The sequence below is a fragment of the Macaca mulatta genome, chromosome 9 (assembly GCF_049350105.2).
Source record: "Macaca mulatta isolate MMU2019108-1 chromosome 9, T2T-MMU8v2.0, whole genome shotgun sequence".
Classification (NCBI taxonomy): domain Eukaryota; kingdom Metazoa; phylum Chordata; class Mammalia; order Primates; family Cercopithecidae; genus Macaca; species Macaca mulatta.
In genome coordinates, this window is record NC_133414.1 from 53,228,144 (window position 1) to 53,252,958 (window position 24,815).

At 42.2% G+C, this 24,815-nt stretch overlaps 2 protein-coding genes across 20 annotated transcripts in view; one reads left to right on the plus strand and one right to left on the minus strand.

Moving 5' to 3' along the window:
- Positions 1-8,544, minus strand: part of ZNF248 (zinc finger protein 248) — a 29,911-nt gene extending 21,367 nt beyond the window's left edge. For 2 of the 9 annotated variants that reach the window (XM_028826217.2, XM_028826214.2), the window contains exons 1-3: positions 8,465-8,544; positions 6,909-7,006; positions 6,770-6,811 (exon numbers count right to left, since the gene is read on the minus strand). In XM_028826217.2, coding sequence (XP_028682050.1) covers positions 6,770-6,784 — 15 coding nt within the window. In that variant the 5' untranslated portion in view covers positions 6,785-6,811; positions 6,909-7,006; positions 8,465-8,544. Of the gene's footprint in view, positions 1-6,769; positions 6,812-6,908; positions 7,007-7,648; positions 8,042-8,464 lie in introns of those variants that run through there. The other 7 variants (XM_015146858.3, XM_001095695.5, XM_015146860.3 and 4 more) reach the window with 4 other exon arrangements.
- Positions 8,545-20,232: 11,688 nt separating this feature from the next.
- Positions 20,233-24,815, plus strand: part of LOC711616 (uncharacterized) — a 38,943-nt gene continuing 34,360 nt past the window's right edge. For 9 of the 11 annotated variants that reach the window (XM_077946262.1, XM_028826235.2, XM_077946264.1 and 6 more), the window contains exons 1-2: positions 20,233-20,344; positions 22,532-22,590. The gene's annotated coding sequence lies outside the window, so the exon portion shown is untranslated. The remainder of the gene's footprint in view (positions 20,345-22,531; positions 22,591-24,815) is intronic. The other 2 variants (XM_028826237.2, XM_028826241.2) reach the window with 1 other exon arrangement.

Genomic DNA, 24,815 nt, shown 5'->3' on the forward strand with positions numbered 1-24,815 from the left:
TTGGGAGGCCAAGGCGGAAGGATCGCTTAAGCCCAGGAGTTCAATATCAGCCTAGGCAACACAGCAAGACCTCATCTCTACAATTAAAAAAGAAAAACAAAAATTAGGCATGGTGATGCATGCACCTGTAATCCCAGCTACTAGGAAAGCTAAGGCAGGAGAATCACTGGAGACCGGGAGGTCAAGAGGTTGAGGCTGCAGTGAGCCATGATCACAACACTGCACTCCAGCCTGGGCAACATAGCGAGACCCTATCTCAAAAAAAAAACAAGATTACTATATACACGTGCAAATTTTGTAGATATGGTTCCTCACCACAACCTCCTCCACTAATATCCTAGTTATTTCTTATTTTAAAACACTATCTCATTTTGGGAAACTTTAAAGTACAAGGGATTTAGGTAACAGTGTGAATTACTGCTCATTTTCTTAGCATGATTAATTGTATTGTGGTTAGATAAGTAAATGTCCTTATGGTGAAGAAATTCATACCAAGTTATTTAGGGATAAAGTGCTATAATGTGGGTAACTTATTTTCAAATATATTTCAGAATAAAATGTACATACAGAGGAGAGATAAAGCAAAAAAGGCAAAAATGTTAACTGATGAATCTAGGTAAGAATTATATAAGTGTTTATTTTGTTTGAAAATTTTCATATTAAAAGTTAAGAAAAAGGCCTCAGCTTTCAGAGATACTTATTGATATGTTTACCCAAAAAAAATTATCTTGAATTTGAGTCAAAATAATCTCAGCAGGAATGGGTCAAAGTAAAAGTGAGACAGCCCTGAGTTGATAACTGAGGAAGCTGAGAATGGCTAGGTACATGGAGGTTAATATAGTATTTCATCACTTTTGTGTAAGTTTGCAATTTTCCAAAATAAAAAGCTAAAAGAAGAATGCATACTTCTAGTCTGAAATACATATTTATCTATACTAACTCCAAAAATATCAGTGAAGAAACATAAAAGAGGCAGTGTGCAGTGGCTCACGCCTGTAATCCCAACACTTTGGGGGGCTGAGCCGGGTGAATCACCTGAGGTCAGGAGTTTGAGATCAGCCTAACCAACATGGCAAAACTCATCTCTACTAAAATACAAAAAAAAAATTAGTTGAGCATAGTGGCATACACCTGCAGTCCCAGCTACTCGTGGAATAGATAAGAAAACAAATGTAGTAATTAGTTAACAATTGGTTAACAATTGGTTAATAGAGATGAAAAGTAGACACGCTGAGGCAGGAGAATCGCTTGAACCCAGGAGGCGGAAGTGGCAGTGAGTCGACATCACGCCACTGCACTACATCCAGCCTGGGCAACAGAACAAGACTCCCCTCGAAAGAAAAAAAAAAAAAGAATACAGCCAGGCACGGTGCCTCATGCCTATAAACTGAGCACTTTGGGAGGCTGAGATAGACAGATCGCCTGAGCTCAGGAGTTCAAGACCAGCCTGGACAACATGGGGAAACCCCGTCTCTACTAAAAACACAAAAATTAGCCATTCATGGTGGCCGGCGCCTATAATCCCAGCTACTCGGGAGGCTGAGGCAGGAGAATCACTTGAACCCAGGAGGCAGAGGTTGCAGTGAGCCGAGATCACATCACTGCACTCTAGCCTGGGTGACAGAGCCAGACAGACTCCGTCTCAAAAAAAAAAAAAAAAGAATACTCCCGGGAAGGGAGTATTCCCCCCTCAGCAGAAGAAACATTTTGAGTAATTTCTGAAAGACACAGAATGGTAAGACCAAACAGAAGTCAGAGGCAGGAAGTCCATTTCAAGCACAGCCATAAGCTTGGAGATGTTCTGGGTTCCTGCAAGAAACCTGCTGGATTTTTTACCTATTATGTTTCCTTACCAATTCACCTACAATCCTTGAATCGGCCTTTCCATTGTGGGAGACAGTAGTAATAGAGGACACATTTCTCAACAGTTGAGTGAATTCACATTAGCTACCTGTGCTGATCAACTAGTTCTTCACTTTTAAATATGAATGGAAAATAAAGATTTACTAGATATTTGAGGAAAAGCAACAGCATAAAGCATACTCACCAAGATGACTAGAAATGAATGCTAAGAAACCAAATCAACATAAGAAATAGAAATGAAAAATTAATTCTAATATCTTCAAACAGATTTTTAAAACTATTCCTTCCATAAACCAAGAACACACTGCCATGGTAAGAAGCCTTCAGGGAGAAAGAAAGAGCAGTAAGAAATTAAAAACAGGCCAGACATGGTGGCTCACACCTATAATCCCAGCACTTTGAGAGACTAAGGCAGATGACCTGAGCACAGGAATTTGAGGCTGCAGTGAGCTATGACTACTGACTATTACACCACTGTATTCCAGCCTGGGTAAAAGAGTGAGATCCTGTCTCTAAAGAAAAAAAAAAAAAAAAGGAAAGAAACTAAACAACACAGTGAAATTGTAAAATTTTCACAAATGGTGAAAACTTTTTAAAATTTCAAAGAACTGGCAGGGCACAGTGGCTCACACCTTGTAATCCCAGCACTTTGGGAGGTCAAGGCGGGCAGATCACCTGAAGTCAGGAGTTCAAGGCCAGCCTGGCTAACAAGGTGAAACTCCATCTCTACTAAGAATACAAAAAAAATTAGATGGGCATGGTGAAGGGCACCTGTAGTCCCAGCTACTAGGGAGGCTGAGGCAGGAGAATGGTGTGAACCCGGGAGGCGGAGCTTGCAGCGAACTGAGATCATGCCACTGCACTCCATCCTGGGCAACAGAACAAGACACTGTCTCAAAAAAAAAAAAATTTTTCAAAGAACCTTTAAAGATGTTTTAGAAATAGAATGAACGTGGAAAATAGTACAAAAGAGAAATAAAAATAAATATAAAGAGGTTCAGGGGGCTGGACGCAGTGGTTCACGCCTGTAATCCCAACACTTTGGAAGGCCAAGGGATGTGGATCACAAGGTCAGGAGTTCAAGACCAGCCTGGCCAAGATGGTGAAACCCCATCTCTACTAAAAATACAAAAATTACTCAGGTGCAATGGCAGGTGCCTGTAATCCCAGCTACTCAGGAGGCTTAGGCAGGAGAATTGCTTGAACCCGGCAGGCAGAGGTTGCAATGAGCTGAGATCACACCACTGCACTCCAGCCTGGGCGACAGAGTGAGAGACTCTGTCTTTGAAAAAAAAAAAAAAAAAAGGCTAACAAGCGTACTTCAGGCTTGTTTTCCTCTACCCCAAATGCCCAGCTAAGGCAGCCTAAAGCTCCTTGTATACTAAACAGCCATCACATTACAAGTGAGCAATTCAAACTATAGCAACTCTCTTTGAACAGTATTTGCAATTCAACAAGATTTAGTAAGACAGAACGTCATAAATAGCTGCTAAATGAATGAATGACTAGATTAAGAAAGATACCAAAAAAAATGCTAACTTCAGGTAAAGGAAAGATATTTGCTGAAAAAATGGCAGAGTCAGTCAAAAAAAAATCTTACCCTTAAAATCAGTATCTTGATGAAATTCCTATCAAAATCCCAACAAGGATTTTTATAAGCACAGTGAAGCTTATTCCAAAACTTATAAAAAAGGCACAGATGCTAAGAAGAGCTAAAGCAACTATGAAGAAGAATAAAGTAAAAGGAATCACTGTGTTCAATATTAAACCTTACTGTATGGTCAGTCATCAAGATAACATGGTATTAGCAGAGACATAGACACATACACTAACGGAACACAGAAGATAACCCAGAAATAGGTCCACACAAATATACTTAAGTGATTTCTGACAAAGGTACAAAAGCAGTTCAGTAAAATTTTCACAAATTTGTTGAAAAAAAAGTTTTAACAATTGGTACTACAAGTAATTGTACATCCATAGGCAAAAACAGCCTCAATCTAAACCTCACACCTTATACAAGGTGAGCCACCACACCCGGCCAAGGCTGAGAATTTTTAAACTGACAAGGATATCATACCTTAGAATCAACTCCCGCCAAAATACTACAGGATAAAGACAGAGAAAATCAAACCAAGTTATATTAAGTAACAAGTGCTGAAAATCAAAACAAAAGAGAAAATCTCATAACCAACCAGAGGGAAAAAGATCAATTGCCTTCAACGGGGAGGATGATTTAAGACAAAAACAACAACAATCCAGAAGTCATCGGAATGGTATCTTTAAAGTGCTAAAAAGAAAAGGGAAAAAAAAAGCTCTCACTCCAGAATTCTGTCTTTAGTGAAAATATCCTTCAAAATGAAGAAATATAGACATCTTCAAACAAACAAACAAAAAAAAAAGATGAGAGAATTTGTCACCAAAAGATCTGCACAAGAAACAATAAAACTTCTTTGGGGTAAAGGCAAATAACTGTAGATGAAGCATGATACCGCAAAAGGGAAGAAAGAGCACAGGAAAGGGCAATTATTTCAGCAAATACGAAAGCCTACCCACTCTCTAAAGTCATAATACTAAAGATACCTTGTGGGATTTAGAACACAAGGAGAAGAAAGCATCAAAACAACAGTACGCATGTGGGGATGGAGTAAATGGAATGATAGTGTGGTAATTTAATTAAGTTCTTACATACAAGTAAACTCCAAATGGATTAAAAATTTAAACATAAAATGCATAAAAATATTAGAATACATGGGCAGATTCTTTATAATCATGACGTGGGAAGGACTTTCTAACTATGTCTCCAAATGCTGTCAGTCCAAAACCACAAGGAAAAGATTAATAAACTAGACAACAAAAATAACAAAAATAACCACATATTTCTGCATAGAGAAAAACACCATGAACAATTATCAAAAGACAAATGATATACCAAAAAATAATGGCTTGCAACTCATATAATAAATAGGGGTAAAAGACATTGGGAGGAAAAAAGACCAGAAAACCCAAGAGAAAAATAGGCAAAAGATATTAACCATTAAGTTCACAGAAAAATAAATATAAGACACCCTTAGACACAGGAAAAGGTATTCAACCTCACTCAGTGAAGAAAATCACAGATGCAAACTATATGAAATACCACTTTTTATCTATCAGTTGCCCCTAATCCAAAAGTTGAACCACATATTCTATGGGAGGAGCTGTGAAGAAATAAGCATTCCCATGCATTGCCAATGGGAAAACAAAATAATACTATCTCTAGGACAGGCATGCCCACTAAGTTGATTAAGTTCTGGGAATTCATCTGATATATAAACATATACACACAAAATTATAAATGTACAAGATTATTCATTACAACATGGTTTGTCACAGCAAATGGCTGGAAGTAGTTAACTATAGACTTGAATTAGTATGCAATTGTGACAAAGAGAGAAAATGCCATTCATGTTCTGTCATAGAAACATCTGCATGCTGTTAAGCGAAAAAAGGAATAATGGAAAATAGTGTATACGTCAAGCATCAGAATCAGCTTAAGCTAGAGGTTTATCAGAACTTCAGAATCAAGGACCCCATCCATAATCCATAGCTACTAAATCAGAACCTGCATATTAAAAAGATTCCGGGATGCACAATCACATTTAAGTTTGATATGCCCTAGAGATAACAGATTCCTTTTTAAGTAAACTGAGGAAGCAAATAAGAATATACATACATATTTTATTTAAACTGGATAAACAAACACTGGCAAAGTAAACCAAAAACTAGAAAAAAAATAGACATCTTTGGTAGGGTGACCATGTATTCCAGTATGTCTGGGATTGTCCTAATATATGCCAGTTGTCTCTGCATAAGTATTTATAAAACCTCTCACTCTCAGTGAAAATGTATCAGTTTGAATGATAAATAAATGTCACCCTACCTGGAGAAACTGCATGAACAGAGGGAGTGTGAATATGTATGTACATCTTTTGTTATCACTTACTTTTTAAAAAGTAAAAGTAATGTATTATTATGTTAACGTATTATTAATTCAAAAGCACTTTATTAAGGAAAAAAAAATAAGACCAGTCAGGAAAAACAGATCAAGAAGAACCTAAGTAGGCTAAGGATGGAAACACAAGGAAAAGCAATGCCTGGAGCAAAAAGAAAAGATGCCTTCATGACGACTAGGGAGGGAATCAAAGTTAGGAAAGGACAGTTCAGAGGGTGGCATTATACACACCAACAGAGGAGACTCTCCAAACAAAGACCATGGTTAACAATATATGCAGCAGACCAGGGAAGTAACACAAAGGCAAAAACATCCACTGGCCTTGATTATGATTTGGTGGCCTTTGCCAGAACTGATTCAGGTGAGTTTAGGTGAGGGAACAAGGTTGCATTCATCAGATTGAAACACAAATGAAAAACACAGAAACAAGTCGGAACTGTCAGTGATTCAACCTAGAAATAAGAACAAGCTGACACAAAGAGTTAGGGGAAACTGTTCTGAGGACTTGCAGTCCTTCCATTCCTCCACATCGTCAAGGTTTTATTCCTGGATCAAGCAGGACCATCAAACCTCAGTGTCTGGTCTCCTGAAAAGCATATGCACTGAGTTTTGCTCTGTAACTGTATTCTTTGTTTCTACCAAGAAACACTTCTAGACAACTTACTGCATTTATTTCAGAATTTTTATTAGAACAATCACAGATAACATTACAATAATTTGGATAATTCTGCAAAATTAAAAATCCTGCATCTGATTTGCCAACTGCACTATTTTGGATTTGCTACTTCAGTTTTATTTCCCTTAATGTCAATTTTTGCCTATTTCTATTTTTCCATTTTCAAAACATAAATCCTTATAAACTTCAGAAATCCATTTTAAAACAAACTGGGAATAAAGAAACAAGAATCTCACCTGGGATTTGTTCATTTTCTGCTCTTAGTGGAGGAGGGAGAGCTGAAGGATTAGAAAGGAAGAATGTCAGGAGAGCCTTGGCCAGCCTTGCAGTTCGGAGATTCACCTGCCTATACAGCTCCACACACAAGATACTTACGTGTCCATGTGTGGCTCCGATATATACTGAGCTCAGACATGACACTTTTCACTGAGTGAATGTAAATATTTCTTACTGATTTATTACCAATTTAGGTTCTGTGACACAGAAAAATTAAAAACATGAAAAGATGAGTTTAACAAGTAACAATAATCTAAAGGAAGAAACACTATGGGTTTGTCAAAATTCCTTGTAGGGAAAAAAAAAATTCAGGCCATATTGTTTACCTATTTACCTGTTAACACCATTAACGCCCTGAGGTCAGACAATGCAAAAAACCTCTAAAAAAAGGGATGCGGTGTTTAACCAAGTTTAAAAATGTTCTAACTTGCTAACAATTCCTCAAAAGGATCTTTTAATGAGAAACTGTGACATAGAGCAACAAAATAGGAAGCAGTGGCTAGGGAAACTGCAGACTTGACTTCTAATCTCAGTCTGCCTCTAACGAATGACAAGATCTGAACTAGTCACCTCCTCAAACTCAGTTTTGTTTTCCCGTTTTCAAATAAGATCAAAACAGATAACCCAAGTAGGACCTGCCTGCACTACCATCCGGCGGGGTATCAGGCCAGGAGAGGAGGAAGCTCAGCAGTTCATCTGGATGTGCCGGGTGTTCGCGGAGGGGTGATGACAGCATTTCCTTCGCTGTGGCCGTGAGCCTTTCACCCGTCCCTACCCTCAGACTCTCCAGAGGTGACACTCCTGTTAGCCTGCGCGCCCACCCCTCAACTCCAGCTCACCTCTCTCTTCTTAAACTTGTCCCAGACCTTGCACCGGCACACAGACTCCGACGGCTTCAGGATACTGTGCCATGATTACACATAATACATAAACGAACGCGCAACGTGTAAATAATTACTTGGGATACGAGGGCGGTCAGAGCCAGAAGGGGCCCTGGTGGGCAGCTAGGCCAGCCCCTTTGCTCCTGCACTCCACCCGCAGAGGCCCTGGGGCCGGTGCAGGCGGACTCTCCCAGGAAACGCACACCCAGTAAATACAGCACCTAAACAACGAAAGTGCTCAAAACAACCCAAGGCGGCAAGTATTCCAGATATCCGCAATTTACAGAGAGGAAAACCGAGTCTCCCGTGGGTAATTGTGTCTAATTCATTTGTCGCGCACCCGGCGCAGTCGTTCTCCCCCGCAGCCCCGCCCCCTCCCCGCGGGCCCAGCGCACAAAAAGCACACACGCAGATATCAAACGCCATGCGCACGCGCACGGCAAACGTCACACGCTACGCACGCGGGCTGTTCCCCCCGCCCCCCGGAGCCAGTTCCCTCCCCTTCGGGCTAACGCGCACTATCCATTCGCTGCTACAAGACTCAGCTGGAGGCCAGGCGCAGGGACTTGACGCATAAGGACCCCCGCGAGCCCCGGAACTCACGTTCCCACGCCAGACCTCATCCTTTTATGATAGAGACGCCCTTGCCCCACGGTCCCTTCAACGCCGCAGGCGCCAGGGATCCCTCCCCACCTTCGAGCTATAGCCGCTGCCCGCCCGCCTTTGGGGCAGCGCGGGGACCCCCTGGCCCTCGCCCAGTACTCCGGGGCTCACCCGCCGCTTCTCGCCGCGTGGACCCGGAGGCGAGGGGTTTCCCACAACGGACTGGAGGCCGAGGAAGGACACGCCAGAAGGGGAAGGCGGGGATGCACATGCGCAGAGGGAGCGGCCGAGCGCCCGAGTTAGGCTGGTGGCTGCGGGGCATGGAAGCGGCGCTACCTCCTAGAAGCGAAGCCCCAGGAGGCTGTTGGTCTGCTCTGGCCGCAGCCCTCAATTGTAAAATGAGGCTAATGATAGTGCCTAGCTAGTAGGAGTTTTATGAGAATTGGAGGCGCTTACGTTGTAAAAGCACTTAAACCGGTGTCTGACACATACATTGTTCAGTATATTTTTCAAGATTCCCCATTTTGTATCATGCTGGTCATCATAAATGAGGCTTTCCTACAAAACAGCCTTGTTTAGTGGGTTGAGAGATTACTGTCTCAGTTACCCACTCTTGCTTGGAACCAGGATTCTGTCAGTACCCCCAGAGGTTGTGGATCAAACCAATGTGCCTTTTAGACACAAGCCAGGAGAAGGAAAGGTGTGCTTGAATTCATTCACGAACATGCATGTTAATGTTTAACTGAAAGACTAGAAGAGAATAACGTCTGTGACCAGTATGGTTATTCTCTGGAATAAGGAAAAATAGAAGCTAGCAATTCAAGACCCAAACATAAAATTGTTTATATGTTTAAAAAAAAAAAAAAAAAAAAGCTGTTTGAGTAACGTATTTGAAGAAAAAGCACGCTCTTATTTTACCCAAAACTACGCATACATTCTTTCATGTGCATATCTGGCATTTTCAGCACACTATGAGCATATGGGTGTGTTACAACTTTTCATTTAAAAAATCAACTCCTTGGTCATTGTCCATTTTTTTAAAACTTTTCATTTGCTCATAATTTCAGATTTACAGAAGAGTTGCAAAGATAGTTCCCATATGCCTTTCACCCAGATTCTATTAGCGTTAGTATTTTACATGACCATGGTATATTTATCAAACTAAGAAAATACCACGGGTATAAACTGCAGAGTTTATTCAGACTTAAGCAGTTCTTCCACTAATGCCCTTTTTCTGTTCCAGCATCCAATCAAGGATATTGTTACCGGGGGTCCTTGCTCCCAGAGCGCCCAAGATGGTGCTTGGCCACTTCCAAGATGGTGGCAAACCTCGTGTTCTCTGACCTGGGTTTCTTTGCCTCACAGATTCCAAGGAATGGAATCTTAGGCTATGCAGTGAGTGTTATAGCTCTATTAGAAGCCGTGGGTCATGGAAGAGAACTGAAACCCAGTGACTAGTGTTCAGCTCCATTAGGACAAACCCGGGACTTAGCTGTGCAGAAACAATGGCAAACCTTTAGCCAGACTGGAGCAGCAGTGGGCGCCTCGCTGGATCAGGAGCACAGCAGATGACCTGCCTTTAGCCCAACTCGGGAGCGGCAGTGGGCGCTTCACTGGATCAGGAGCACAGCCAACACCCTGCTGGATCCAGAGGGATGGAAGAAAGCGGGTGGGTCTGCAAAGGCGGCAAACAGCAGTGATGGATGAAGCTCAGTTGGAGCCATAACAAACACGTACCAGAAGAGAGTGCAGTTGCAATATTTAATAGAGTGAAAACAGCTCCCATACAAAAGGAGGGGACCCAAAGAGGGTAGCCCTTGTGGGCTGGAATGCCTGGATTTATATCTGGCTTATTGTCCCTCCTGCTGTTCTCTCAGGCAATAGATGATTGACTATTTCTTTACCTCCTGTTTTTGCGTAATTAGCATTTTAGTGAGCTCTCTTTACTACCTGATTGGTCAGGTGTGAGCTAAGTTGCAAGCCCCATGTTTAAAGGGGGATGTGGTCACCTTCCCAGCTAGGCTTAGGGATTCTTGGCCTAGGAAATCCAGCTAGTCCTGTCTCTCAATATCACAGTACATTTACTTGTCATGTCTTAGCCTTGGCCAATTTATAATAGTTTCTTGCTCTTACCTTGTCTTTCATGACCTTGATGTGGAGACGAAAGCATGCTCTCTTGACTTCAGTCCTCCTACCTTGGCTTCCCAAAGTGCTGGGATTACAGGAATGAGCCACCACACCCAGCCTATAGTTTAACTTTAAAACAAGAATGATAATGATCCGTTCCTGAAACTAACCCCCTCCTTGTTTGGGGACAAAAAACACCTTTGTAAAACTAGTGGAAGTCCACAAGTTTAGAATTATGATAGGGACCTGAATTCTGTAAGATGTAGGCATAAACCTAACCAGTTATTGCTTTATAACCTGCCTTTTTGTGACTGCTTACTACTCCAGAGTCACATAGCCAGTGGTCACAAGATTTATAACATCTCCAATTGTCCCTATAGATAATGTCACTATTGTAAAACTTAAAACTAGTATTTGAAATATTTTTCAGACTTTACATTCTGATGGACCAACTGGTGCCACTGGGACCAGTAACCCACAGCAAAAAATGGACTCAGCTGATCCTGTGACCCCCTTCAGGAACTGATTCAGCCCAAGAAGACAGTTAACACCACTGTGATTTCATCCCTGACCCGCGCAATCAGCATTCCCCATTCTCTAGCCTCCTGGTGGGCAGAAGGCTAGAGAGGTTCAAAGTTTTTCATCCTTGAAAAGCTGTAGCCTCCAAATTCTCAGGAAGGTAGATGTGAGAATTGTCTCTTATCCTACTTGCTTGGCCACCCTGCAATTATTAAATTCTTTTTGTGCTGCAATCTTATCGTTCTCAGTTTATTGGCTTTTTTCTAGGCAGCAGCCAAGAATAACCCAGTTAGGTGGTAACATTCTCCTGATTAGATTGAGGTTGTGAATTTTTAGGAAGCACCCCACAAACAGTATGTGGCTTTCCCATAGTGTGATATCAGATGGCATGATATCAACATGACTTTTTACTGGTTGATTGACCATGATTACAAGTATTAAATTAATTTAAATTTGTACTGAGGCTGCCTCCCTACCTTTAGGGCCGATGTAAGGAATCGCAACCTACCTTGGTATGTAAACAAACAAAACCTAGCTTGTTTTCTATCTACAAATATTCCCTGCCCACTTTATAGAGTTCTCTGAACCTCTTCTAGTTCTGAGTATTGTCTGATTCAAGAATCTTTCTTTGCTGAAATGAACTCGGCTAAACTTAATTTTCTAAAATTTGTCTTTTAACACTTGGTTAAGCTGGTGTCGGATAGGATTCTCCCTATTTTTCCGTTTCCAGTCTGTATGTGTAAGTGGGTCTGTATGTCCAGCCCACACTCAGTTGGAAAGGAAATAAGCTCCATTTTAAATTTGTGGTTACATTTTTAAATTACCACACTGATTAGTAAATTCAGGGAGAGATTCTTTGAGACTATGTAAATACCCTATTTCTGCTTTTCCACTGATTTTAGTTATCATTGGTGGATCTTGGCTGCAACCATTATTACTGTGGTGTTCCAAATGGTGATTTCCTGTGTGAACTATGAAAACTTGAGACAGGTCTCAGTTAATTTAGAAAGTTTGTTTTGCGGCTGGGTGCTGTGGCTCACGCCTGTAATCCCAGCACTTTGGGAAGCCAAGGCGGATGGATCATGAGGTCAGCAGTTAAAGACCAGCCTGACACTCTGTCTCAAAAAAAAAAAGAAAGTTTGTTTTGCCAAGGTTGAGGACGCAGGCCTGTGACATAGCCTCAGAAGGTCCTGACATGTGCCCAAGATGGTCAGAGCACAGCTTGCTTTTATACATTTTAGGGAAACATGAGACATCAATCAACATATGTAAAATGAACATTGGTTCCGTCCAAAAAGGCGGCAAAAGCAGGACAACTGGAAGCAGGGAGGGTGCTTCCAGGTCAAAGGTAGGTGAAAGACAAATGGTTGCATTCTTTTTGTTGTTGTTGTTGTTGTTGTTGTTGTTGTTGTTGTTGAGATGGAGTCTTACTCTTATCACCCAGGCTAGAGTGCAGTGGCGCAATCTCAGCCCACTGCAAACCTCTGCTTCCCAGGTTCAAGCTGTTCTCCTGCCTCAGCCTCCTGAGTAGCTGGGATTACAGGCACTTGTCACCATGCCCAGCTAATTTTTGTACTTTTAGTAGAGACAGGGTTTCACCATGTTGGCCAGGCTGGTCTCAAACTCCTGACCTCAGGTGATCCACCCACCTCAGCCTCCCAAAGTGCTGGGATTACAGGTGTGAGCCACCGTACCCAACCTTCTTTCTCTTTTTTTCCCTACACAGTATCTTCTCACAGAGCAAGAAGTTTCAATTTTAATAAAGTCTAATTTATCATTTTTTTCTTTTATAAATTGTGATGTTTGTGTAAAATTTAAAAACTCTTTGCCTAATCAAGGCCACAAAGACTTTCTCCTACGTATACATCTGTAAGTTGTAGAATTTTAAGTGTATTTAAGCCTATAATTCATTTTGAGATAATTTTTTATGACATTGAAATATAAGTCAATATTCTTGTTTGCTTGTTTCTTTGCATATGTATTTTTCTTTTCTTTTCTTCTTTTTTACCCCCCGAGACAGAGTTTCACTCTTGTCACCCAGGCTGGAGTGCAGTAGCATGATCTTGGCTCACTGCAACCTCTGCCTCCCGGGTTTAAGCGATTCTCCTGCCTCAGCCTTTGGAGTAGCTGGAATTACAGGCGCCCGCCACCACACCCAGCTAAGTTTTGTATTTTTAGTAGAGACGGGGTTTCACCATGTTGGCGAGGCTCGTCTTGAACCCCTGACCTCGTGATCCACCTGCCTTGGCCTCCCAAAGTGCTGGGATTACAGGCATGAGCCACTGCACCCAGACTGCATATGTATGCTTAAATGTTCCAGTACCATTTGTTAAAAAGACTATCCTTTCTCTACTGAATTGTCTTTGCACCTGTGTCAAAAATCAAATGACCACATTTGTGCGGGTTTATTCCTGTGCTTTCTATTCATTCCATTGATCTATGTGCTATGGTTTGGATATGTTCTCCAAACTTCATGTGTTGGAACCTTTATCTCCAATGCAACAGTATTGAGAGGTGGGACACATTAAAGGTAATTAGAGGCAGAGCCCTCATGACTGGATTAAGACCCTTAACTTGGTAGTAGGTTCCTTTTAAAAAGATGAGTTCAGCCTCATTTCCTGTCTCACCATATGCTTATTCTGCCATGTTGTGACACAGCAAGAAGGCCCTCACAAGATGTGGCCCCTTGATCTTGGACTTCTCAGTATCCGGAACCATGAGCCACATAAACTGCTGTTCATTATAAATTACCCAGTGATGTAGTTCGGATATTTGTCCCCACCCAAATCTCACATTGAAATATAATCCCCATTGTTGGAGGTGGGTCCTGGTGGGATGTGTTGGGGTCATGGGGGCGGACCTCTTATGGCTTGGTGCTGTTCTTGCAATAATGGGTGAACTCTCATGAGATCCGGCTGTGTAAGTGTGTGTGGTACCTCTCCCTCAACTCTCTCTCTTTTGCTCCTGCTTTCACCATGTGACATGCCTATTCCCACTTCACCTTTTCCAATGATTATAAGTTTCCTGAGGTTTCCTTAGAAGCAGATGCAGGTCCTATGCTTCCTGTAAAGCCTGCAGAACCATGAGCCAATTAAATCTCTTTTCTTATAAATTATCTAGTCTTGGGTATTTGTTTATTGCAATGTAAGAACAGTCCAATACGCCAAGTCTGTGGTATTATGTTAGAGAAGTATGAAATGGACTAAGACAGAATAGTGGTGCTAGAGAGTCAGTTGTTATAACAAATACCAGTAAATGTGGAAGCAACTTTGGAAGTGGGTAGTGGGTAGACGACAGAAGAATTGGGAGAGAGGTTAGAAGATTCTATATTGCTATGAAATGAACATTAAGGGTAATTCTTGTGAGGGCACAGAATACAAGAATAGCTACAGGGAAAGTCTGAGTCTTCCTAGAAATTACTTAAATGGTCATGACCAGAATGCTGTTAGAAATATGGATGGTTGTGATCCCAGCACTTTGGGAGGCCAAGGCAGGCAGATCACGAGGTCAGGAGATTGAGAACATCCTGGGTAACACGGTGAAACCCCGTCTCTACTAAAAAATACAAAAAATTAGCCGGGCGCGGTGGTGGGTGCCTGTAGTCCCAGCTACTCGGGAGGCTGAGGCAGGAGAATGGTGTGAACCCGGGAGGCAGAGCTTGCAGTGAGCAGTGATTGCGCCACTGCACTCCAGCCTGGGCCACAGAGCCAGACTCCGTCTCAAAAAAGAAAAAAAGAAAAGAAAAGAAATATGGATGGTAAAGGCCTTTATGATGAGGTATCAGAGAGTAATGAAGAATACCTTATTAGAAACTGAAACAAAGGCTATCCTGTTACAAAGTGGCAAAGATTTTGACTGAATTGTGTTTGTGCTTAAGGTCTTTATGAAAGGCAGAATTGTAAAGTAATGAACTAGGACATCTGGTGGAAGAAATTTCTTTTTTTTCTAGAGACGGAGTTTTGCTCTTGTTGTCCAGGCTGGAATACAGTGGCACAATATCGGCTCACTGCAACCTCCACCTCCCGTGTTCAAGTGATTCTCCTCCCTCAGCTTCCCGAGTAGCTGGGATTACAGGCAACCGCCACCATGCCTGGCTAATTTTTTGTACTTTTAGTAGAAACGGGGTTTCACCATGTTGGCCAGGCTGGCCAGGCTGCTCTCAAACTCCTGAACTTAAAATTTCGAAGCAAAATCTCAAAGGAGCTTCATGGATACTTTTTTTTTTTTTTGACATGGAGTCTTGTTCTGTCCCCCAGGCTGCAGTGCAGTGGTGTGATATCAGCTCACTGCAACCTCCGCCTCCTGGGTTCAAGCGATTCTCCTGCCTCAGCCTACCAAGTAGCCGGGATTACAGGTGTGAACCACCATGTCTGGCTAATTTTTGTATTTTTAGTAGAGACGGTGTTTTACCATGTTGGTCAGACTGGCCTTGAACTCCCGACTTCAGGTGATCAGCCCACCTTGGCCTCCCAAAGTGCTGGGATTACAGGCATGAGCCATCACACCCAGCCTAAGCTGCATGGCTACTTTGTTGTTGTTTTTTTTGAGACGGAGTCTCGCTCTGTTGCCCAGGCTGGATTGCAGTGGTGCGATCTCTGCCTCCTGGGTTCAGCCATTCTCCTGACCCAACCTCCCGAGTAGCTGGGACTACAGGTGCCTGCCACTACAACTGGCTAATTTTTTTGTATTTTTAGTGCAGATGGGTTTTTGCTGTGTTAGCCAGGATGGTCTTGATCTCCTGACCTCGTGATCCACCCACCTCAGCCTCCCTAACAGCACATAGTAAGATGCAAGAATACAGAAATGATTTAGAGACAAAATTTATAATTAAAAAGAAGGAAAAAGCAGAGTAGAAAGATTTGGAAAATTTGCAGCCTGGCCATGTAAAGAATCCAAAGGCATCTTTAGGAGGGCCAACGAAGGGTGTGGCCAAATGACCATTTGCTAAGAAGATTGGTACTGATGGAAAGGAGCCAGGTGCTAGTCACTAAGGCAGGGGGAGAAAGACTGGGAAGGCATTTGAGAAATCTCTGAGACTGTCTCTCTAATCTAGGACCTTTAGGACCAGGTGTCCAGAGGGCACCCACAGCACCTCAGCATTTGCTGCCCTGCACCACATTCCCGTGCACTGGTCCTCAGTCACTCCAGCTACTGTTCAGATGGGCCCAGCAGTAAACCTTGATGGTGTTCACATTTTGCAGATGGCAAGGTGGTTATATAGGTTCTAATTCTTCAGATGGCAAGGTGACTACATAGGTTCACCTCAAGCATTAAGTACTGTACCAGATGGCAAAAGCAGTAAGCCTTGATGATGTCCACATTCTGCAGAGGACAAGGTGGCTATGTAGGTTCTAATTCTTCAGACAGCAAAGGTGGCTACACAGCTTTAGCTCCCCCCAGGTCCTACTGACACGAGGGGTAGAAAAAAAGTGGAGCACTGACTTGCACTATCTTGTTTGGTCTCACTGATGCCAGGTGGGGATGGAGGCTTAGCTTGGCACTCTAGCCCTTTGTCATTATCTTGGCAAGGGAATCAAAACACTGCCTGCTTCCACGAGGTGAGATTTGGAAGATTAGTTCCTGGATCAGTCCATTAACACTATTCCAGGAGGTCAGCTGGAGCACCTTCTGCTTCTTGATAAGTAGGGATAGAAGATCAGCTCCCTGCTTGGGTTGCCAATATCACCCAGCAGGGGAACTTGGAGCATTGCCTGCTTCTACCAGGAAGGGAATGGAGGATTAGTGGGGAAATCAGAGCACCACCACCGGCTTCCACAGGGCAGGGGAGTGGGTGGGTTCTGTTAGGCTACTCTTTTTCTGGTCCTTTGGCTAGAGGAAAAGGCTCTTTAGGACCTTTATTAATTTATTTATTTTTTCCTGTCTTTTGGAGGCTTCTGTAGTGCTCTATGATATTTGGGAGGCAATAAGAAAACCCATGGAATTCATCATATTGCTGAAGACACAAGGTCCCTGGGCAGACTGCCTTCTTCTTTCTGTCAGTTTGTTTTGTTTTGTTTTGTGAGACAAGGTCTGGCTCTATCACCCAGGCTGGAGTGCAGCGATATGATCTTGGCTCACTGCAACCTCTGCCTCCTGGGCTCAAACCATCCTCCCACCTCAGCCTCCTGAGTAGCTGAGACTACAGGCAGGCACCACCATGCCAGACTTATTTTGTATTTTTTGGTAGAGACTGGGTTCTGCCATGTTTCCCAGGCTGGCCTTGGCCTCACAAAGTGCTGTGATTACAGGTCTGAGCCACTGCACCCAACCTCTACCTTTCAGAGTCTTTCTATGCATGTCTGCTGTGTTATATCTAGGGCATTTTTTTTTTTTTTTTTTTTTTGAGATGGAGTCTCGCTCTGTCACCCAAGCTGGAGTGCAGTTGCGTGATCTCAGCTTACTGCAACCTCTGCTTCCGGGTTCCAGTGATTCTCCTGCCTCAGCTTCCCAAGCAGCTGGGATTACAGATGCGTGCCACCATGCCCAGCTACTTTTTGTATTTTTAGCAGAGACGGGAGTTTCATCATCCTGGACAGGCTGGTCTTGAACTCCTGACCTCGTGATCTACCCGCCTTGGCCTCTCAAAGTGCTAAGATTACAGGCGTGAGCCACGGTGCCTGGCCTTTTTTCTATTATTAGTAGAGATGGGTTTCACCATATTGGCCAGGGTGCTCTCGAACTCCTGACTTCAGGTAATCCTCCTGCCTCAGCCTCCCAAAGTGCTGGGATTACAGGTGTGAGCCACCACAGCTAGTCTCTTTTTTTTTTTTTTTTTTTTTTTGAGACAGAGTCTCACTCTGTCACCCAGGCTGGAGTGGAATGGCGTGATCTTGGCTCACTGCAACCTCTACCTCCCAGGTTCAAGCAATTTTCTTGCCTCAGCCTCCCAGGTAGCTGGGATTACAGGCGCATGCCACAATGCCTGGCTAATTTTTGTATTTTTAGTAGAGACAGGGTTTCACCATGTTGGCCAGTCTAGTCTTGAACTCCTGACCTTGTGATGCCTGCCTTGGCCTCCCAAAGTGCTAGGATTACAGGCGTGAGCCACCACGCCCGGCCTGCCTTACATATTCTTGTTTGAACTTACAATTTTGATTTTAAAACATGCTGTGGAAACCACCCCCACCTGTGAGTTAGTACATCCACATCCGTACTTTTAATGGTGATCTACTTTATCTTCACATTGCTTTCAATTGTTTGTTGTTATGAACTCATTTGCAAGGTATATGTGATGGTTAATTTTATGTGTTAATTTGGTTAGACCACAGTGTTCAGATATTTGATCAACATTACTCTGGATGTTTCTGTGAAGGTGTTTTTGGATAAAATTAACTTTTAAATTGGTGAACTTTGAATAGAAAAGATTAACAAAGACTGACCTCCCCTGAGCAAGAGAGGATTCTGCCAGTGGACTGCATTGTGACTCAGACTGCAACTCTTCCCTGCTGGCCTACGCTGCAGATTTTTGGACCAAGGAAGCCTTCACAATTATGTCAGCCTTTTCTCTGACAACTGACTAATGTATAGAATCACTTGACAATTATATTATTGGGATTATTTTAACTGTAAGATTGCTAAAGAAAATTCTCATGTTGAAGTATGATACAAAGAAGCTTTTAGAAAGTTTATACAACTTAATACAATTTGATAGAAGTAAACATTTTTTCCCACATCTGCATCAAGCTTGAATATTTCCCAGTATTTAAATTAAGCTTTTCATATAAGTTTTAAAATGTTTTCCAGTCTTAGATGTCATGGTATATTATGTGATATTTTAAATATCTGCATTTCTTTAATTTTTCGCAATATACTTTTGACTGGGAATATGGTTTGGATCTGTGTCCCCACCAAAGCTGCTGTTGAATTGTAACCCCGAATGTTGAAAGTGGGGCCTTTGGGAGTTGATTGGATCATGAGGTGGGTTTTTCACGAATGATTTAGCAACCTACCCCCATACTGTTCTTGTGATACTGAGTTCTCATGAGATCTGATCATTTAAAAGTGTGTGGCACCTGCCCTTCTCTCTCTTGCTCCTATTCCAGCCATGTAAAGTGCTTGCTCCCTGTTTGCCTTCTGCCATGATTAGAAGTTTCCTGAGGTCTCCCCAGAGGCTGAGCTAGATGCCAGCATCATAATTCCTGTACAGCCTGTGGAACCATGAGCTAATTAAACCTCTTTTCTTTAAAATTACCCAGTCTCAGGGATTTCTTTATAGCAATGTGAGAACAGACTAATACAATTGGGTTGTTTCCTAATTGTTGAGTTTTTAAAATTTTTTCTGTGGTAAGGACATTTAACATGAAATCTACTCTTAGCAATTTATCTGTGTACAATACATTGTTGTTGAACGCAGATATTATGTTGTATAGCAAATCTTTAGGGCTTATTAATCTTGCTTCACTGACACTTTATGCTTGTTGATTAGTAACTCCCCATGTTCCCCACTCCCTTGACCCTGGCAACCACCATTCAGCTCTTTGTTTCTATGAATTTGACTACTTTAGATACATCATAGATACATCATATAAATGAAATCATGCAATATTTGCCTTTCTGTGATTAGCTTATTTCACTTATAATACATCATAATGGCCTTATAATTCATCCATTTGTCACATATTGCAGAATTTCCTTTTTTCTTTTTCTTTTTTTTTTTTTTTTTTTTTTTTTTGAATCAGGGTCTCACTCTCTCCCAGGCTGACGTGCAGTGACGTTATCATAGCTCACTGCAGTCTCCAGCTCCTGAGCTCAAGAGATTCTCCCCTCTCTGCCTTCCAAAGTGCTGGGGTTACAAGCATGAGCCACCACAACAAGGGGCAATAGACTTTTCAAAGAGTTTCTTCTTACCTACCTCTGGATTTATTTTTATTTGACATTTGAAGCGCCAACTTGCTTACATTTTTCACTGCTGAGAGACATGCTATGATTTTTCCTTTTATGTTGTTTTTGTTTTTCAATATTTATTTTTCTATTCAGGGGTACATGTGCAAGTTTGTTACACAAATATGTTGCGAACTGGTGGGGTTTGGGCTTCTAGTGTACCCATCGCCCAAATAATTTCTCTTTTATTGTTTACTTTTTAACACTTTTTATTTTATTACTAGTATTTTAATTTTCTAGTCTTCAAATTAACTTTCTCATTCTTATTCGTAATTCACACTGATGTACCTCTTCGCTTCCTTCCGCACGCTGGCTGGGAAGGTTCCGACTTTCCCTAAGGTCGTGGACCAGCAGGCTTCTGGGAAACTGAGTCGCAAGTTCTTGGGCTCAGCGCGCATGCTCATGGGACAGGTCTCTGAGGCTCCTTCTGTGCAGGTGGAAATGGCGTAGGCGTTCCTTCTGGGAAGATTCTTCGGCTTCAAGTGGGAGACAGACCCCAAACCCCCAAGTCTATCCGCCGCTCAGGTACGGCTTGGATTGGGAGCGGCGGGCGAGCCGGCGGGATGGGAAGTGCTGCGCAGCTTGGGCAGCGGGTGGCAGGGCAGGCAGGAGGCGGTGGGCGCCCGGCGGTGGGAACACCAGCGCCTGCGCCTGAGCCCGGGAGGAACGGCGGGGTGGGGGCGGCATGGTCGAGGGAGGGGTCGGAGGTCAGGCGTGGGGAACGCGGGGGCGCGGGAACCCGGGGATGCGGGAGGCCGCGGGGTCCGAGTGTCCTACTCCTGGCGGAGCGGGCAGTGTGGACCAGGCGGCCGCGGGAGGGGTCGGGGGAGCCTTGGTGCCAGGCGGCACCGGGTGTGAAAGAACTGTCCAGTGAGAGAGATGAGTGAAATCAAGGTGAGACTTGATTTCCTCACGTGTGAAACCGGGGAATTAATACCTCCTCAGGGGGTTGTGCGGAGGATTCGGGAACGTGGTGACTGTGCCCGCAGTCAGTCACAGCGGCTGCTGTTAATGGAAACATGTTTCTTAGTAGTTTATGCTCATAACCTCGTTCTCAGGTCAGTATAACTCCTGCTCTAACAAATAAGGAAAGGAGACCGAGAGGAAAGTGTTATGCCTAGAGTCACACAGCTAGGTAGCAGGTAAACACGCTAGAGGATGAACTCAGACATTTCTTTCTCTAGATGCCGTGGTCTGATTTACTGTCCTGCTTATAAAAGCCAGCGTTGCATCCTTCGCAGCAGTTAGCAGAAATAATTTGAAGGGTTGACTCTTACCACGTAGCAGTTCTGTTTTTCAGAACTGATTTCCCCGAATGTGTCTTCGGAGCCCTTGGGACAGACAGCGTATTCCCGAGTTGGGTCTGCGCAGTCCAGACTGGTCTATGTTCTCAGTAACTTTGTTTTGTGTTTATTGAAGGTCTCATCTGAGAGTCTATGGAACAGGAAAATTCAGAGTTAAACTGTGGCCTTGAGTGAGGATTTAAGTTAACATGAATTTGTCCTTTAGGTGCATTTCTTATCTTCCTTGGAACAAAGCACCTCTTGTGAAATAAGACATCTTGAGGAACAAGATCCACGTGGAAAAGAACCACTCCAAATCGGAGTTTCTGAGCAGAGGCACTAGCTCCCAGAAAGGAGCAGATACTAGTTTTGCATACAATGCTCAGAATAAGTAAGATTTGGATGATGTTGCCACATCAGAAGCCACGCCACAGGGAAGGTCTGCACCAGATTTCAAAAGAGAGTAGGAAAATGGACTTAGAAGAATGAAGGAGGGGTTAGGCCATGCAGGAAATATAGCTTCACTGGAAGGGTTTGGGAGACATGCTGTGGGTAAAGTGGTTTTAGAGCTAGAGCTGAGTAAATGCCATCTTCACCAATCCCAGTGTAGCCTCCACTGTTATTTCACTCCCTCTTCCCAGATCCCAAGATCTTTGCACTCCATGAATCTGGCATCAAAAGATAGGCTGATGAATTCCTTTCTTCTGATATTGTACAACAGTAGTACTAGAAAGGTTTTCTGTTTGTCTTGATCGAGGTTGGGAAAAATTGACCTGAGAGTGTAAGTGAATTTCCCTGGCTTTGTGTTAGTGGCAGAGCTGAGAGTAGACGTTGAGTCTCCTGACACCCAGGCCAGTGCTAATCACATTATCACTGTTAAAACAGACATCTTTAAAAGGCAGCCTTTTGAGAAACTACATATACTGTAGAAAAACAGCTTAAGTGACCTTATCTTAAAAGTGCCTCCAATCCTTTTTTCATAGCTTTGGGTGAGTTCTTTTAACTTAAGGAGTAAAATGAGGAAAAAGAAATCTATGTTCGATGAAACTTCTGATGAAGGCTGACATAGCTTTACTTCATTTAGTGTGTTGTAATTTGTTTAATCATTTTTGTTATAATTGTTTTATTTAAGAACACAAAATGGTACATATGTTTTTAAAAATCAGCTGAAAACAGTTATATCCACTCAGTAAAAAAAAAGGACACATCCAAGCTCCATGTGATCATATAACTGTCACCAATAGACACACATGGATGCATCTTCATGGGTTTCTTCCTGCCTCTTTTCCAGGTTGAAAGCGATGTTCTCCCACAGAGAGACGTTTTACCGCCGACCCCCTGCTGGTGATGCTTGCAGTTTTTTAAGTAGGCAGATCCAAAACATTTCATATTTCTAGTGACTTGCTTCATTTTTTTTTTTTAATCCCAGGTAAATCTTCAGAGATTTCTACATTTTTCCAGGATCAGCAGAAAATGAAGAAATCCTATGTGAGTTGATGAAGTAATTCTGTACTTTGTTTTACAGTGGATCTTAGCAGGTTGACTCTTACACTTAAATTGGAAAAGTCGAAATAGATACAATGAACTTCAAATAAACAGGGTTAACACAATGATTCTCAAACTTTAGTGCATAAAAGTAACCTGGAAAGTTTGTTAAAACAGAACAGGGCCCGAGAATTTTCATTTTTAACAAGATTGCAGGCGATGATGCTAGGGTTCAGGTCTATAGGCCAATAAATAGCATTGGAACAGTAGATCAGAAGGGCAAAGTTGGCTTATATATGTCACATATATGTGTATGTATATGTGTATATATACACATAACTGTATGTATATATGTGTATATATACACGTATCTGTATGTATTTGTGTATATGTATGCAATGTATATACACATACAGAGGTATTGATATCTGTATATATGTGTGTATATATGTGTGTGTATATATTGATGTATATACACACACATGTCATGTGGAGTTAGTTATCAGATTTGAGTTGCAAATATTTCTGACCTTCCTGGTAACTATGGCAAAGAGAGATGATCTGTTAATGGCTTTCACTGCTGATGAGAATGAAGCTACCTGGTTCCTTTTGGTACATATGTGAAGCCTGATACTGGAAGCTGAAAAAAAAATATTTTTCTGCTCTTTTTTTTTTTTCCTGTTTTTTGAGACAGAGTCTCGCTCTGTCACCCAGGCTGGAGTGCAGTGGCGCGATCATGGCTCGCTGCAACCTCCGCCTCCAGGGTTCAAACGATTCTCCTGCCTCAGCCTCCTGAGTAGCTGGGACTACAGGTGAGTGCCACAATGCCTGGCTAATTTTTTGTATTTTTAGTAGAGATGGGGTTTTACCATGTTGGCCAGGCTGGTCTTGAGCTCCTGACCTCGTGATCCGTTCACCTCGGCCTCCCAAAGTGCTGGGATTACAGGTGTGAGCCACCGTGCCGCCTTTTTTTTTGCTTTTTATGCAGTGATGGACAGCCTTCTGGTGGCAACCATGAAATAAATACCTGTAATTATTCTTTAGTGAATGCAAAAAACAAGGTACTGAGCAACACTGAGTTAATGAAGTTTTTTAGGGACCACATTACTAGAGCCCATGTAAATCGCTTTCAGATAGGCTTGTTTTTTGTTTTTTTCTGGATAAAACTTAAAACATATAGAGAATAAATTGACTGTATGTCTTTAAAATAACTTTCCAAAAATCTTAGTCTTGCTTCATCTGTAGAATATTCAGTTAAGAGATTATTTTCTGGCAAATGTTTCTGCACTTAATCAAATTTTCAACCCATGCTTCATGCAGAATGGATTATTTCCTACCATTTGTTGGAATTTGATCTGTGAACATCACTAATGATATATTTGTTTATTGTGGTAAAATATACATAACATAAAATTAACAATTTAAAGTGCACAATTCAGTGGCATTTAGCATAGTCCCAATGTTATGCAACTATCATCACTATTTAGTTCCAGAGCTTTTCATCATTCCAAAAGGAAACCTATACGCCTTAGAGTCACTTTCCATTCACCCCTGAGTGCACTCCCTTGCAACCACTAATATACTTTCTGTCTCTATGGACTTGCCTGTTCTGTATATTTTATATAAAAGTAATCATACACTATGGGTTTAGCTTTTTTTTTTTTTTTTTTTAAATAGAGACAGGGCAGACTGGAGTGCAGTGGGTCAATCATTGCTCTCTGTAACCTTGAACTCCTGGGCTCAAGAAGTCCTCCCACCTTCGCCTCCCAAAGTGGTGGGATTACGGGAATGAGCCACTATGCCTAGCCAATATATCTGTCTTTCACCTAGTATAATATTTTCAAAGTTCATCTGTGTTATGGCATGTATCTGGCCTCATTCCTTTTTATTGCTGAATAATCTCTTACGTTGATGCACCTCATTTTGTTTATTCATCATTTGATGGATTTTTGGGTTGTTTATACCTAATAGCTATTGTGAATAGTACATTTATGAATATATGTGTATAAATTTTTGTTTGAACACCCGTTTTCAGTTTTCTGGATATATACCTAGAATTGGAATTGCTGGATCATATATTTTGTCTTTTACTGAGGAATCACCAAACTTTTTCATAGCACTGCATAATTTTACATTTCCACCAACAGTGTTTGAGGATGACAGTTTCTGCACATCCTTGACAACATCTGTTATTGTTTATTTTTTAAATTATAGCCATTCTAGTGTTT